Raw genomic sequence first — 15,688 nt, 5'->3', positions numbered from 1 at the left:
TGCTGCTACCATGTTGTGTTGCTACCATGTTGCGTTGCTACCATGTTGTGTTGCTACCATGTTGTGCTCCTACCATGTTGTGTTGCTACCATGTTGTGCTCCTACCATGCTGTGCTCCTACCATGCTGTGTTGCTACCATGTTGTGTTGCTACCATGTGTTGCTACCATGTTGTGCTCCTACCATGTTGTGTTTTCATCTGTTGCTGCCTTGCTATGTTGTTTTCTTAGGTCTCTCGTTATGTAGTGTTGTCTCTCTTGTCATGATGTGTGTTTTGTCCTATATATTATTTATATTTTATATTTATATTTTTTTTATTCCATCCCCGCAGGAGGCCTCTAGGTAGGCCGTCATGAGAAATAAGAATGTGTTCTTAACTGACTTGCCTAGTTAAATAAAGGTTAAATAAATAAAACATGAGTACACTGACGACATCTCTTCATTCCACAGACATCTCTTTATTCAACAGACATAAATTCAATGACAATATATATGACTCCAGGTAAGTAAAGCCATTCTCTAAACACCGCCTTTCCTTAGCGCAAGTTGCCTCAAGTCTGAATGAAATGCTTAAAAAAAAATTAAAAAATCTGATTTCAGTGTTTGAGATATTTATAGCTTATTCGCCTAGAAACACCGATGATTTTAAAGTTAATAAATTCGTACACCTGCTCTGAATCTTTGAATGAGAGAGAGAGAGAGAGAGGAACCTCAACACGTTTGCATTGGAACCGAGTGGCCAATGACCTGTTAGCGCCCTCTGCTGGACAATAAAGGAACTAGTAGTGCTTCTCTAAATTACAACTCTAGAATTCCATTCCATTCCAATAACAGGGAAATGTACCTGTATCTAGTTAGCAGAATAAAGTAGTTTATTATTATAATAAATTCATATTCTCTAGATTTCCAGCAAAAACATACAAAATAATGACTTCTATTGAATACTGGCACATATAATAAAATCTAGATCTAAAGCTTGCGACGAATACTTTGTTGAGAGCTGTAAAACCACATAACGAGCACACTCCTTCGATATAGTTTACGGGTGAAGTAGATTTGTGTTGGACAACATTGCTATTTGGTACGATATTTAATTATAAACTATTGTGGGTTCTGCTCTTTCACTTTCCACTGAGTTTGAGGACGTTGGTTACCATGGCGCCGATGCCGTCGAAGATCAGGTGCACCTGGGTCTCACACATGAAGGCTGGTGATGTCACCACCTTGTTCTTCTGGTCTACGTGGGCCTCGTGATGACACTCGGGGTCAAGGGTCACACACAGAGACAGGGATTACAGAGGCTAATCAAAAGCACACATCAAAACAGCGTAAAATTACATATTCACTTTCAGCTGAGTGCAGTAACTTTGTAACATACTTTTCACATTGCCTTTGACAAATGTTGTAATATATGTAATATTTAACATACTTACAATTGGAGCAGCAGGTAGCCTAGTGGTTAGAGCATTGAGCCAGTAACCGAAAGGTTGCTGGATCGAATCCCCGAGCTGACAAGGTCTGTCGTTCTGCCCCTGAACAAGGCAGTTAACCCACTGTTCCCCAGTAGGCTGTCATTGTATATAAGATTTTGTTCTTAACTGACTTTCCTAGTTAAATAAAACATTTATAACATATGGGAGTTTAACCCACTTATTGCAAGCGCCACGATCTATCAAAGGTTATATCAAATGACCTTAAACGTGTTTAATTGCTGATGTCAACAGTAAGATAACAGTTAGACAACAAACACAATTGCATTTTATCGGTGGCAATTTGAATGCATAGATATACCGTGACAAGATCCTGCGGCACATTGTCGTGCCATTCATCCGCCACCACGGCCCCATGTCTCAACGATCAGTACACAATTCCTGGAAGCTGAAAATGTCCCAGTTCTTCCATGGCCTGCAGACTCACCAGACATGTCACCCATTGAGCATGTTTGGGATGCTCTGGATTGATGTGTACGACAGCGTGTTCAGCACAGCCATTGAAGAGGAGCGGGACAACATTCCACAGGCCCCAATCAACAGCCTGATCAACTCTATGTGAAGGAGATGTGTTGTGCTGCATGAGGTAAATGGTGGGTCACACCAGATACTGACTGGTCTTCTGATCCACTCCTCTACCTTTTTGTAAGGTATCTGTGACCAACAGAAGCATATCTGTATTCCCAGTCATGTGAAATACATGCATGTTGCGTCTATATTTGTGTTCAGTATTTATAATCCAGCATGTGAAAGGATATGGTGACCTCCTTGACGATGTGCTTGGCTCCCAGAGCCTTAATAGCCCCAGCAGTGCCAGCATAGGGCCACTTGCCCCCCTTCTCCTCTTCGTGCCCCACCGTCACCTCTACCCCAGGAAGCAGCTTGGCAGCCAACACAGGAGAGATACAGCACAACCTAGGTTAAATATAGCCAGGTTAGGACAATGTACTAATGCCATGTGACCAGCTTAGTTTAGAGGTTGGCGCTCTGATCCACATAGGTGGATACATTGCTATGTTTTAATTTATAAATGATTTTTACAAAAACTCCCACTTTACCTAACATCAGTACTAACCTTTAGGCATATGAGCTACTATACGCAGATTGAAAACTAAAAAAATATGCTTTTTGGTCATTTGGTGGTTAAGGCTAGCAGTGTGGTTAAGGCTAGCAGGGTGGTTAAGGCTAGCAAGGTGGTTAAGGCTAGCAGGGTGGATAATGCTAGCAGGGGCTAGCAGGGTGGATAAGGCTAGCAGGGTGGTTAAGGCTAGCAGGGTGGTTAAGGCTAGCAGGGTGGTTAAGGCTAGCAGGGTGGTTAAGGCTAGCAGGGTGGTTAAGGCTAGCAGGGTGGATAATGCTAGCAGGGTGGATAATGCTAGCAGGGTGGATAATGCTAGCAGGGGGGTTAAGGCTAGCAGGGGGGTTAAGGCTAGCAGGGGGGGTTAAGGCTAGCAGGGTGGTTAAGGCTAGCAGGGTGGTTAAGGCTAGCAGGGTGGTTAAGGTCAGGTTTAAAATTGTATTGTATGATTGTATGACTTTGTGGCTGTGCTAGCTAATGCCACTATGCAGAGCTGCCTTCGGAACAAGATTCATGGCACAAAAAGCTAACCAGGTCTCAGGGATGTAACTCATCAGTGAGATAATTCAGCTTTTTGGTTTTTGCACCCCATTTCTAGAACAATCTTCAAAATGTTCTTAAAATGTGATGTTCTGATGTCTCTAGGTCCATTCAGAAAACTGATCGAGGACCGTAATACTGATGAATGTGATGTTCTGGTGCCTTTAGGTCCATTCAGAAAACTGATCGAGGACCGTAATACTGATGAATGTGATGTTCTGGTGTCTCTAGGTCCATTCAGAAAGCTGATTGAGGACCGTATTACTGATGAATGTGATGTTCTGGTGCCTCTAGGTCCATTCAGAAAGCTGATTGAGGACCGTATTAATGATGAATGTGATGTTCTGGTGCCTCTAGGTCCATTCAGAAAGCTGATTGAGGACCGTATTAATGATGAATGTGATGTTCTGGTGTCTCTAGGTCCATTCAGAAAGCTGATTGAGGACTGTATTACTGATGAATGTGATGTTCTGGTGCCTCTAGGTCCATTCAGAAAGCTGATTGAGGACCGTATTACTGATGAATGTGATGTTCTGGTGCCTCTAGGTCCATTCAGAAAGCTGATTGAGGACCGTATTACTGATGAATGTGATGTTCTGGTGCCTCTAGGTCCATTCAGAAAGCTGATTGAGGACCGTATTACTGATGAATGTGATGTTCTGGTGTCTCTAGGTCCATTCAGAAAGCTGATTGAGGACCGTATTACTGATGAATGTGATGTTCTGGTGCCTCTAGGTCCATTCAGAAAGCTGATTGAGGACCGTATTACTGATGAATGTGATGTTCTGGTGCCTCTAGGTCCATTCAGAAAGCTGATTGAGGACTGTATTACTGATGAATGTGATGTTCTGGTGTCTCTAGGTCCATTCAGAAAGCTGATTGAGGACCGTATTACTGATGAATGTGATGTTCTGGTGTCTCTAGGTCCATTCAGAAAGCTGATTGAGGACCGTATTACTGATGAATGTGATGTTCTGGTGCCTCTAGGTCCATTCAGAAAGCTGATTGAGGACCGTATTAATGATGAATGTGATGTTCTGGTGTCTCTAGGTCCATTCAGAAAGCTGATTGAGGACCGTATTAATGATGAATGTGATGTTCTGGTGTCTCTAGGTCCATTCAGAAAGCTGATTGAGGACCGTATTACTGATGAATGTGATGTTCTGGTGCCTCTAGGTCCATTCAGAAAGCTGATTGAGGACCGTATTACTGATGAATGTGATGTTCTGGTGTCTCTAGGTCCATTCAGAAAGCTGATTGAGGACCGTATTACTGATGAATGTGATGTTCTGGTGTCTCTAGGTCCATTCAGAAAGCTGATTGAGGACCGTATTACTGATGAATGTGATGTTCTGGTGCCTCTAGGTCCATTCAGAAAGCTGATTGAGGACCTTATTACTGATGAATGTGATGTTCTGGTGTCTCTAGGTCCATTCAGAAAGCTGATTGAGGACCGTATTACTGATGAATGTGATGTTCTGGTGCCTCTAGGTCCATTCAGAAAGCTGATTGAGGACCTTATTACTGATGAATGTGATGTTCTGGTGCCTCTAGGTCCATTCAGAAAGCTGATTGAGGACCGTATTACTGATGAATGTGATGTTCTGGTGCCTCTAGGTCCATTCAGAAAGCTGATTGAGGACTGTATTACTGATGAATGTGATGTTCTGGTGTCTCTAGGTCCATTCAGAAAGCTGATTGAGGACCGTATTACTGATGAATGTGATGTTCTGGTGTCTCTAGGTCCATTCAGAAAGCTGATTGAGGACCGTATTACTGATGAATGTGATGTTCTGGTGTCTCTAGGTCCATTCAGAAAGCTGATTGAGGACTGTATTACTGATGAATGTGATGTTCTGGTGTCTCTAGGTCCATTCAGAAAGCTGATCGAGGACCGTATTACTGATGAATGTGATGTTCTGGTGCCTCTAGGTCCATTCAGAAAGCTGATTGAGGACCGTATTACTGATGAATGTGATGTTCTGGTGCCTCTAGGTCCATTCAGAAAGCTGATTGAGGACCGTATTACTGATGAATGTGATGTTCTGGTGTCTCTAGGTCCATTCAGAAAGCTGATTGAGGACCGTATTACTGATGAATGTGATGTTCTGGTGCCTCTAGGTCCATTCAGAAAGCTGATTGAGGACCGTATTACTGATGAATGTGATGTTCTGGTGCCTCTAGGTCCATTCAGAAAGCTGATTGAGGACCGTATTACTGATGAATGTGATGTTCTGGTGTCTCTAGGTCCATTCAGAAAGCTGATTGAGGACCGTATTACTGATGAATGTGATGTTCTGGTGTCTCTAGGTCCATTCAGAAAGCTGATTGAGGACCGTATTACTGATGAATGTGATGTTCTGGTGCCTCTAGGTCCATTCAGAAAGCTGATTGAGGACCGTATTACTGATGAATGTGATGTTCTGGTGTCTCTAGGTCCATTCAGAAAGCTGATTGAGGACCGTATTACTGATGAATGTGATGTTCTGGTGTCTCTAGGTCCATTCAGAAAGCTGATTGAGGACCGTATTACTGATGAATGTGATGTTCTGGTGCCTCTAGGTCCATTCAGAAAGCTGATTGAGGACCGTATTACTGATGAATGTGATGTTCTGGTGTCTCTAGGTCCATTCAGAAAGCTGATTGAGGACCGTATTACTGATGAATGTGATGTTCTGGTGTCTCTAGGTCCATTCAGAAAGCTGATTGAGGACCGTATTACTGATGAATGTGATGTTCTGGTGCCTCTAGGTCCATTCAGAAAGCTGATTGAGGACCTTATTACTGATGAATGTGATGTTCTGGTGTCTCTAGGTCCATTCAGAAAGCTGATTGAGGACCGTATTACTGATGAATGTGATGTTCTGGTGCCTCTAGGTCCATTCAGAAAGCTGATTGAGGACCTTATTACTGATGAATGTGATGTTCTGGTGCCTCTAGGTCCATTCAGAAAGCTGATTGAGGACCGTATTACTGATGAATGTGATGTTCTGGTGCCTCTAGGTCCATTCAGAAAGCTGATTGAGGACCGTATTAATGATGAATGTGATGTTCTGGTGTCTCTAGGTCCATTCAGAAAGCTGATTGAGGACCGTATTAATGATGAATGTGATGTTCTGGTGTCTCTAGGTCCATTCAGAAAGCTGATTGAGGACCGTATTACTGATGAATGTGATGTTCTGGTGTCTCTAGGTCCATTCAGAAAGCTGATTGAGGACCGTATTACTGATGAATGTGATGTTCTGGTGCCTCTAGGTCCATTCAGAAAGCTGATTGAGGACCGTATTACTGATGAATGTGATGTTCTGGTGTCTCTAGGTCCATTCAGAAAGCTGATTGAGGACCGTATTACTGATGAATGTGATGTTCTGGTGTCTCTAGGTCCATTCAGAAAGCTGATTGAGGACCGTATTAATGATGAATGTGATGTTCTGGTGTCTCTAGGTCCATTCAGAAAGCTGATTGAGGACCGTATTAATGATGAATGTGATGTTCTGGTGTCTCTAGGTCCATTCAGAAAGCTGATTGAGGACCGTATTACTGATGAATGTGATGTTCTGGTGTCTCTAGGTCCATTCAGAAAGCTGATTGAGGACCGTATTAATGATGAATGTGATGTTCTGGTGTCTCTAGGTCCATTCAGAAAGCTGATTGAGGACCGTATTACTGATGAATGTGATGTTCTGGTGTCTCTAGGTCCATTCAGAAAGCTGATTGAGGACCGTATTACTGATGAATGTGATGTTCTGGTGCCTCTAGGTCCATTCAGAAAGCTGATTGAGGACCGTATTACTGATGAATGTGATGTTCTGGTGCCTCTAGGTCCATTCAGAAAGCTGATTGAGGACCGTATTACTGATGAATGTGATGTTCTGGTGCCTCTAGGTCCATTCAGAAAGCTGATTGAGGACCGTATTACTGATGAATGTGATGTTCTGGTGCCTCTAGGTCCATTCAGAAAGCTGATTGAGGACCGTATTACTGATGAATGTGATGTTCTGGTGCCTCTAGGTCCATTCAGAAAGCTGATTGAGGACCGTATTACTGATGAATGTGATGTTCTGGTGCCTCTAGGTCCATTCAGAAAGCTGATTGAGGACCGTATTACTGATGAATGTGATGTTCTGGTGCCTCTAGGTCCATTCAGAAAGCTGATTGAGGACCGTATTACTGATGAATGTGATGTTCTGGTGTCTCTAGGTCCATTCAGAAAGCTGATTGAGGACCGTATTACTGATGAATGTGATGTTCTGGTGTCTCTAGGTCCATTCAGAAAGCTGATTGAGGACCGTATTAATGATGAATGTGATGTTCTGGTGTCTCTAGGTCCATTCAGAAAGCTGATTGAGGACCGTATTACTGATGAATGTGATGTTCTGGTGTCTCTAGGTCCATTCAGAAAGCTGATTGAGGACCGTATTACTGATGAATGTGATGTTCTGGTGCCTCTAGGTCCATTCAGAAAGCTGATTGAGGACCGTATTACTGATGAATGTGATGTTCTGGTGTCTCTAGGTCCATTCAGAAAGCTGATTGAGGACCGTATTACTGATGAATGTGATGTTCTGGTGTCTCTAGGTCCATTCAGAAAGCTGATTGAGGACCGTATTACTGATGAATGTGATGTTCTGGTGTCTCTAGGTCCATTCAGAAAGCTGATTGAGGACCGTATTACTGATGAATGTGATGTTCTGGTGCCTCTAGGTCCATTCAGAAAGCTGATTGAGGACCGTATTACTGATGAATGGGTTTTTTTAGGACTGTGTTTTTCTATCTGTTTGCATTTTGGATTTATTTTTTGATATGAGTATTTTCTATAATTCAGGGCTCATCTGTAAAATAGACCTTGGTCCCAGTATGATTCCTAATTAAATAAAGGTTATATAAAAACCACAATAAATAAAATAACTCTTCCTCATTTATACAACCAGTTAGGGATACTAGAATCCTCGTCTTAACCGAGAGCACAAACTGATATCAGATGTTAGCTTTCTAAAACACCTTTCATTCCTTTCCGCCATCTATCCTGATGTCGTGAAAGATGTGGTACAGAGGCACCCATCTGACTGCTTTCCAATACTGTTGAACTTCAAATGAGTGTGAATGGAAGGAAAGGATACAAGAATATGAAGCAACTTTAAAACGATTGAGATACACCCAAAAGGTATTCATTTACAAGGGGCACTCGATCCCTCGTCGCTCTTGGACAGACTACGTAAATATAAATCAAGCATCTGACCAGATTACACAATATTTTTGGGGGTCTGGGTTAACCGAGCTCAATCCCAAACAAGCACAGTTTTACACACGACGACAGCACTGACCCGATAGGTTTGCCTGCCTTATGAAAGTCCTTCAGGACACGCTCCACATCTGTGTTGATCTTGCAGTCTGGACCGTCCACGGCAAACGTCGACCTGCCACACAAGACAAGCAAAACAGATCCGTCTGAGGGGTACAGAGACAGAAACATTGAGATGCCTTTGCAGAAGCTCAAAGTGTTTGTACAGCAGGTATACTTAACATGAATGATATGAATTAACGGTTGTTGTTTTTTTAACAATGTGGTATGACAACGCTGTTCCACCTACAGGTTTTTTGCAGCCCCAAAGCCCCCTGGGAAGATGATGGCGTCATGGTCGCCAACGCTGAGTTTGGCGAGATCTGTGATGTTGCCCCTAGCGATGCGTGCGGACTCTGATAAGACGTTCCTGGACTCGTTCTCAACTGGCACTCCCTTCCCGTGGTCGATGACATGCATCTGGGACACGTCAGGGGCGTACATCTGCACCTCGGCCCCGCCCCTGCTCAGGTGCACCAGGATCCTGTCTCACACACACAACACCAGATCAGAGAGAATGATGTAGCACCTCTTGTTCACCGTGTGCATCAGGCTAGACGCCACCTCCTGCTGGCCCACTTCTCACAGGCGACTGGTGCATAGATCCCAGCGGCGTCCGGGTTTGGCCGGTGTAGGCCGTCATTGTAAATAGGAAAATGTTCTTAACTGACTTGCCTATTTTTAATTTTTAATTTCACCTTTATTTAACCTGGTAGGCTAGTTGAGAACAAGTTCTCATTTACAACTGCGACCTGGCCAAGATCGCAGTAGCAATTAGACACATACAACAACACAGAGTTACACCTGGAATAAACTAGTTAAATAAAACGTTCAATTAAAAAAACATTATAATCATTTTTAAGATGTATGCACTGTATGTTTTAGACATCTTGTCAAGCAAGTTAATAGCATGTCAAGACAGGCTTGGAATAGAATGGAAATAGGCCTACTACAATAGGATGTTGTATAGTGTAAGACAGGCTTGGAATAGAATGGAAATAGGCCTACTACAATAGGATGTTGTATAGTATAAGACAGGCTTGGAATAGAATGGAAATAGGCCCACTACAATAGGATGTTGTATAGTGTAAGACAAGCTTGGAATAGAATGGAAATAGGCCCACTACAATAGACTCACGCTGATGCTTCGTGGATCTCTGTTCCGTCATACACACCACAGCCAGACAGCACCTGTTAACATGACTCACATTGATATGACACGTTCACTTCATAAGAAATTATTGATCATCTTATGGGAAATGAATGCAAAACTAGATCAACTCCCAACAACAAAACTAGATCAACTCCCAAGAACAAAACTTTACTGAACAAAAATATAAAGCGCAACATTTAAAGTGTTTCATGTTTCATGAGCTGAAATAAAAAGATCCCAGACATTTTCCATTAAACAGCATGATCATTACACAGGTGCACCTTGTGCTGGGGGACAATAAAAAGGCCAATCTAAAACTTGCAGTGTGTCACACAACACAATGCCACAGATGTTTTAAGTTCTGAGGGAGCGTGCAATTGGCATGCTGACTGCAGGAATGTCCGCCAGAGCAAATGGCAAATTCTGAAAAACGCTTACCTGTATCTATGTTTGTCCTGTACAACTGCAGTCCTTCCGCTGAAATTCATACTTTTAATAAAAACATTTATCATATACAGGCTGTTACGTCTCCAGTTGATTAACACAATGAGGAAAAAGTTGATTTTATTTGAGAAAAGTTTTTATTCAAAGTATGAATCACAGTTGTAGACGACAAACATAGGCACGGGTAAGCCTAAGCATTTTCAGAATTGACCATTTTTCAAAGCGGCCTATCGATAGCTGCTTGATGATGAGTTGGTTATTTGAATCAGCTGTGCAGTGCTAGGGCAGAAACCTAAATGTGCCTCTTTGGATGCAGAAGACAAGCTTGCAAAAAGAAAAATGGAGTAGTCCTCCTGAAGCCAGAAGTTAAATAACATTTAGTTTCAACTTACTCTGTCAACTGACTGTAGGCTTGCTTCTTATGCAGGGGGGAATAAACATTTTTTTTAAGTACATTCATGTAGTGTCTAATTTAACAGAATTTCCAAACTTGGGTCTGCAGTTCGTCAGCATGGTCAGTTCCGCTCTGCTTACCTCATGTCAAAATAAAAGTCCCCCACGAGCTCTTGCTTTTTTGTGTGCAGGCATGGCGCACATGCAGGACTTTTATTTTGATATGAGTTAAGCTGAGAGGAAGTTTGGAAAGTTGGTTTATGTTCTATTAGATCTTTTTTTTCTTTTTAAATGTTCCCTCTGCATAAGGACCAACCCTACAGACAATCGGCAGGGTGAACATCCCGAGGGGTTCGTGCTGATTGTGCGGAGATTGTGACAGCCGGTTAAAATGGCATCCCTTGACAAGATAAGAAGTGTCAGAAGTGCAGTATTATCATAAGTAGATAGTTCTACTTGGAATACGGAGGAGGAAAAGAGAGGCAGAGGTCATCTAAACGATAGAGGGAGGAAGACGGTGAGTCGGGTAAACATGGTGGGGGAAGTGAGGGGAGATGGTTTGTTAAAGAATGGTAGAACATGTAAGCAGACAGAGTTAAAGAGGAGAAGTGGAAGTATCGGTGGTGGTCGGGTGTGGTGAAGTTCTCATAGCCCGAGGCTTGTAACCAAGGGTCAGGATGAAGAATAGTCTGTGACAGTAGGAGTGACGTTTTTGGAAGAAAAAAAAGTGGACTCCTGCCTTTTGGCTGATCCATTTGTGGTTTCAGGGTGGGTGAAAACAAGAGTTGGGTGCTGTGGAATCGGTGAGGGTAACTCAGAAGAGGTCTTGTGATAATCGTTTGTGTTTCTGCTGGTCAGAGGGAGCAGGTGTTCAACTAATGGGGAGGGAGGTGTGAATTGTTTTGCTCTCAAGAAAAGGGTGCCATTGAAAGGAGTGATTACTGGGGTAGAGGTAAATGTGAAAGCTGACCAGCTGAAGGGAAAGATTCCCGGTGTTTATGATGCGACGCAGACAGGGTGGCGTATGTGATCAAACAGAAGAGTCTGTTGTTTTGATGTTCAGTCTTTCCCCGACAAAGTTCCATTTCTGATGCAGATCGCGCTGCAAGTCCCGCCTCTCCCATCTCCTCATTGGTTTATAGAAGCAGGAACCGTGCCACCCACCGTGCCATCCCCTCATTGGTTATACACACGTGGGTGATTGAAAGACGAACTGTTTAGCCGGTCGTCGTGGTAATACTATGAAAGTGTAGATGCCAATCACCATAGAAGTTCAAAGATGAAAAATCGTGGAAGGAGGAGAGATGACTACAGACGATTCGGTTGGCCGTTTTATGTGTGGATTAATTGTCGGAGTAGAGGACCTTGTGCATTTCATGTAAAATAACAACTCAATGTTTATATCCCAGGACAAATTAGCTACCGAGTACAAGCTAACTAGCTAAATTGCCATGCATGTTTAATGCTTTTCGACCTGTCCACAAATTAATGTAAGTGGTTCAGAGTTTGTTTTGATATTTTACCTGCTTGTTGTGATCGCGTTTGGTGTAGGGAGACAGAATTATTTTTTGCACAATGGCGCGCGCAGCCGCTCGTTGACGTGCACGAGCAATAATGGAATAACATGGATTTCTAAATGTATTTTGCGACGCTCGCGCACGGTCTGGTCAGCATGTTAGATTAGATTTTAGGCATTTATAGTAACGGTTATCAACTGTACTGCAGGGATGGAACAGTTAGAGGTTATGAACATAGAGGTTGTGGTGGCAGCTGCAGAGAGGTATTTGGGTGTGTGAGACTTGACATCAGAAGAGTTACAGGGTCTGTTAATTGGTGGTGTCCCATCCTTTCAGGCTGTTGGCATGAAGTAGGACTATATATCTATATTTAAATAGTGGAGTATGGTATTTTATTTATTTTAATTTTGTTTAATTATGCAAAGCATACGAGTTATATCCCAGTCTAGTAGGTGGCAGTTAACGCAACATTTATTGGATGACAACTGCCGTTAAACCACATCGAAGAAGAAGAATCTGCAGGGTGACTTGAAATGACATTGTATTTAATTTCTGGCTTCGCAAGTTAATTCCTAGCAACCTTAGTGTGTAAATACTAGCGTTGCTAAAAATAAAATAAAAAACTGCAAGCGACTGATTGACTCAATGTTGCGACCATTTATCAAAACTCAACAACATCGCAATATAAGAGAGTGTAGTTGAGCGATTACTCAGCTAGGGATTTCCGATACTACCTGCAACTGGTCAGAACTGACTTGGCACACATTAATCACGTAGCCCACTACTCGACACACTATATCTGATCCAGGTTTACTTACAACTGCAACTTTTGCACCGCTCCATCTGGCACTGGTGTGAAGCCCCGAGTTTACCAACTGTGATTTCCCTGGAAATGGAACCGATTTAAATGCTAGTGATCTTAAAGCAAACATTGTTGACTACAGAGTTGTACATAAACCAGACAGGGACCCCTTTTGACAAACGCGCACAAGATGCCGGACAGTGGAATCAGCGTCTCGACAGCGAAAATAAAATAGTACTTCCGGGTAACGGAATTTCGGAAACGTACAAATTAACAGTCCCTCACGTAAATTAGAAAAGTGTCATTAACCTGTATTTATTAATTAATGATGTATGAAAAAAAATAACATTAAAATGTCTAAACATTAACAGTGACTCATTTGTTCATATTTAACTGAAATGTGCATTAATTTGGGATTTTAAAACACGTTCCAACGTCAAATAAATGCCCCCAAATCACTATATATGCATTACATATTGGCTTATAGAGAAATAATGATTCTGTAAAAGTGGGGAGGGGAGTACACAGTATGGTCTGTAGAATATATATATATATAACACTTTTTTGGTTACTACATGATTTCCATATGTGCTTCATAGTTTTGATGTCTTCACTATTAGTCTACAATGTAGAAAATAGTACAACAAAAAAATATATGCACCTTTATTTAACCAGGTAGGCTAGTTGAGAACAAGTTCTCATTTACAACTGCGACCTGGCCAAGATAAAGCATAGCAGTGTGAACAGACAACACAGAGTTACACATGGAGTAAACAATTAACAAGTCAATAACACAGTAGAAAAAAAGAGAGTCTATACACATTGTGTGCAAAATGCATGAGGAGGTAGGCGAATAATTACAATTTTGCAGATTAACACAAATAAAGAAAAACCCTGGAATGGTTAGGTGTGTATAAACGTTTGACTGGTACTGCAGATATTTACATCATTTGTAACATTATGTACTATGCAAAGCTGTAAAAAAGATTGATTTCGTATCATACGCATAGCGTTTTACCAATTGAGATAGAGGACTCTGTGCCATTATAGCCTCTGTGACAGCATGGGTAGCACCATTGAGGTAATCTCTATTTTGAAGTAGTCAATTTTCTTCTTACCGATTGGCTGATTTCTCCTGATGACCCGGTTGGACATGACTGCAACAGGGTCACCAAGAGGGATCAGCCAATTAAGTTGGAAGTCCCACCCAGTTGGCTTCATTGAAGTGGTGGAAGTCCTCAATGGCGATGCCAATGCTAAGACGCCCCTTTGGCCACTAGAGGGCTCCAGCATTCGCCATGGTTTTATTGTAAAACTTTTATTTTGAAGGCAGAATCCCGAAACCGGAAGTCTTAATGTGGATAGCATCCAGCTAGTGTTGCTGTCATGACGCTAGTGAGAGTGGCCAGCAAATGTGACACCTGGCATGGCATGTTTCAGCAAGGTCATGCAGTGAAATACTTATTTGACAGAATTATTTTAGCTATCATGTCATGAAAATACAACAATAGGTTTTGTGTCTGTGTCAGTGTGACCTTTTATTAGTAACCTGAAGGTAAAAAATATATTTTGTTTCACATAAGTGTACCTGGAAGATATTTAAAATAGTTTATTGGCGATAATTACTGTAATGTTTTAAAAAGTTATTTGATTAGGTATCAGGTATCAGGTATCAGGTCCGCTCGACATAAACGAAATATGGCGAAGCATGGCGGCATACTGTATGACCTCCGTTTTGTGATACTTTTTTGGCATTTATTTGTACTTGTATTTTCACTAACTGTATCCGCTATAACTTCTTATAAACGTCAAAAACTTTTTAACATCAGATACATCAATGCATTTTTCACCTGTCCTGTATTACCTTATGGTCAGATGAATTCTATCCCCCCACGGGAGTTTTAAGCTGTTATCATGAACGTAGTAGACATTCCACTTAAGGACAAGAAAAAGAACAAGCTGGCACTTAACAAACTGTACGAGGCTATAAACAAGCTTGAAAACTCGCAAGAAAAAAAGTCTGCTTTTCTTTAATAGTTGCCTGTGTAACAGTATAACTTTAGTCCGTCCCCCTCGCCCATACCCGGGCTCAAACCAGGGACCCTCTGCACACATCAACAACTGACACCCACGAAGCATCGTTACCCATCGCTCCACGAAAGCCGCGGCCCTTGCAGAGCAAGGGGAACCACTACTTCAAGGTCTCAGAGCGAGTGACGTCACTGATTGAAATGCTACTAGCGTTCACCACCGCTAACTAGCTAGCCATTTCACATCCGTTACACCTGCAAATGTAATTTCACGTCATTACAACACTTGATGCCCAATTTACATCAACACGTCTCCAACGCCACTAGGGGTGATACGGTCCTGTTATTCTACTTACAAAGCCCTCCCTCCTCACCCCATTTGGCCAATCATATCATGACTCTGTACTCCTGCTTCCTGTTTACAAGCAGACACTCAAACAGGAAGTACCCGTTACTCGCTCCGTTGAGAAACGGTGATCAGAATCAGAGATTATGCTGATATGTTCAGAGCTAACTACCTCCGTCACCAGCCTCATTAGGAAATGCATCGGTGATGTTGTCCCCACAGTGGCGGTTTCCTTTCCAGCCATTACAATGATCCTGTCCTCCTATAGCTCCTCTCACCAGCCTCCCTTGGTGGAATCATATTACACAGGCTCTGGCGCATGTGGCAGGGACTACAGTCCATTACTAATTACAAATGAAGACCCGGATCTGCCCTAACGATGCCTCTCTACCAGAAGAACTCAATACATTGAATTGTATTCATTGTTCAACTATAGCAACACCGTGCTGCGCGTGAGGACCCCTACCGACCCAGAGGATCTCGGCTCTCTCTTTAATCAGGTCAACACTCCTAAAAGCCTCAGGGCCGGACGGTATTCCACGGTGTCTTCTTAAA

The 15,688-nt window shown here is 42.4% G+C and overlaps 1 protein-coding gene across 1 annotated transcript; it reads right to left on the bottom strand.

The window, feature by feature from the left end:
* Nucleotides 1-437: 437 nt before the first annotated feature.
* On the bottom strand, nt 438-12,984 carry gatd3 (glutamine amidotransferase class 1 domain containing 3). Its single transcript, XM_065019571.1, has 6 exons — nt 12,774-12,984; nt 9,587-9,639; nt 8,699-8,932; nt 8,432-8,524; nt 2,249-2,404; nt 438-1,250 (listed from the first exon to the last, which is right to left on the bottom strand). Exons 1-6 carry the CDS (start codon nt 12,885-12,887, stop codon nt 1,121-1,123), a joined length of 780 nt encoding a protein of 259 aa, XP_064875643.1. The 5' UTR covers nt 12,888-12,984; the 3' UTR covers nt 438-1,120.
* Between the last annotated feature and the right edge of the window lie 2,704 nt (nt 12,985-15,688).

Source organism: Oncorhynchus nerka, linkage group LG1, assembly GCF_034236695.1.
Source record: "Oncorhynchus nerka isolate Pitt River linkage group LG1, Oner_Uvic_2.0, whole genome shotgun sequence".
In the NCBI taxonomy this organism is placed as follows: domain Eukaryota; kingdom Metazoa; phylum Chordata; class Actinopteri; order Salmoniformes; family Salmonidae; genus Oncorhynchus; species Oncorhynchus nerka.
This window is presented reverse-complemented; position numbering and strand designations above follow the sequence as displayed.

What these genes read in the sequence shown, in the direction of transcription:
- gatd3 (XM_065019571.1), bottom strand. Translation starts at nt 12,887, where the DNA reads ATGTTTGCTTTAAGATCACTAGCATTTAAATCGGTTCCATTTCCAGGG. An exon ending in GAGATCCACGAAGCATCAGC is followed by an intron (nt 8,933 to 9,586) that starts GTGAGTCTATTG and finishes TGTGTGAGACAG; the next exon opens with GATCCTGGTGCACCTGAGCA. An exon ending in CACATCGTCAAGGAGGTCAC is followed by an intron (nt 1,251 to 2,248) that starts CATATCCTTTCA and finishes CGAGTGTCATCA; the next exon opens with CGAGGCCCACGTAGACCAGA.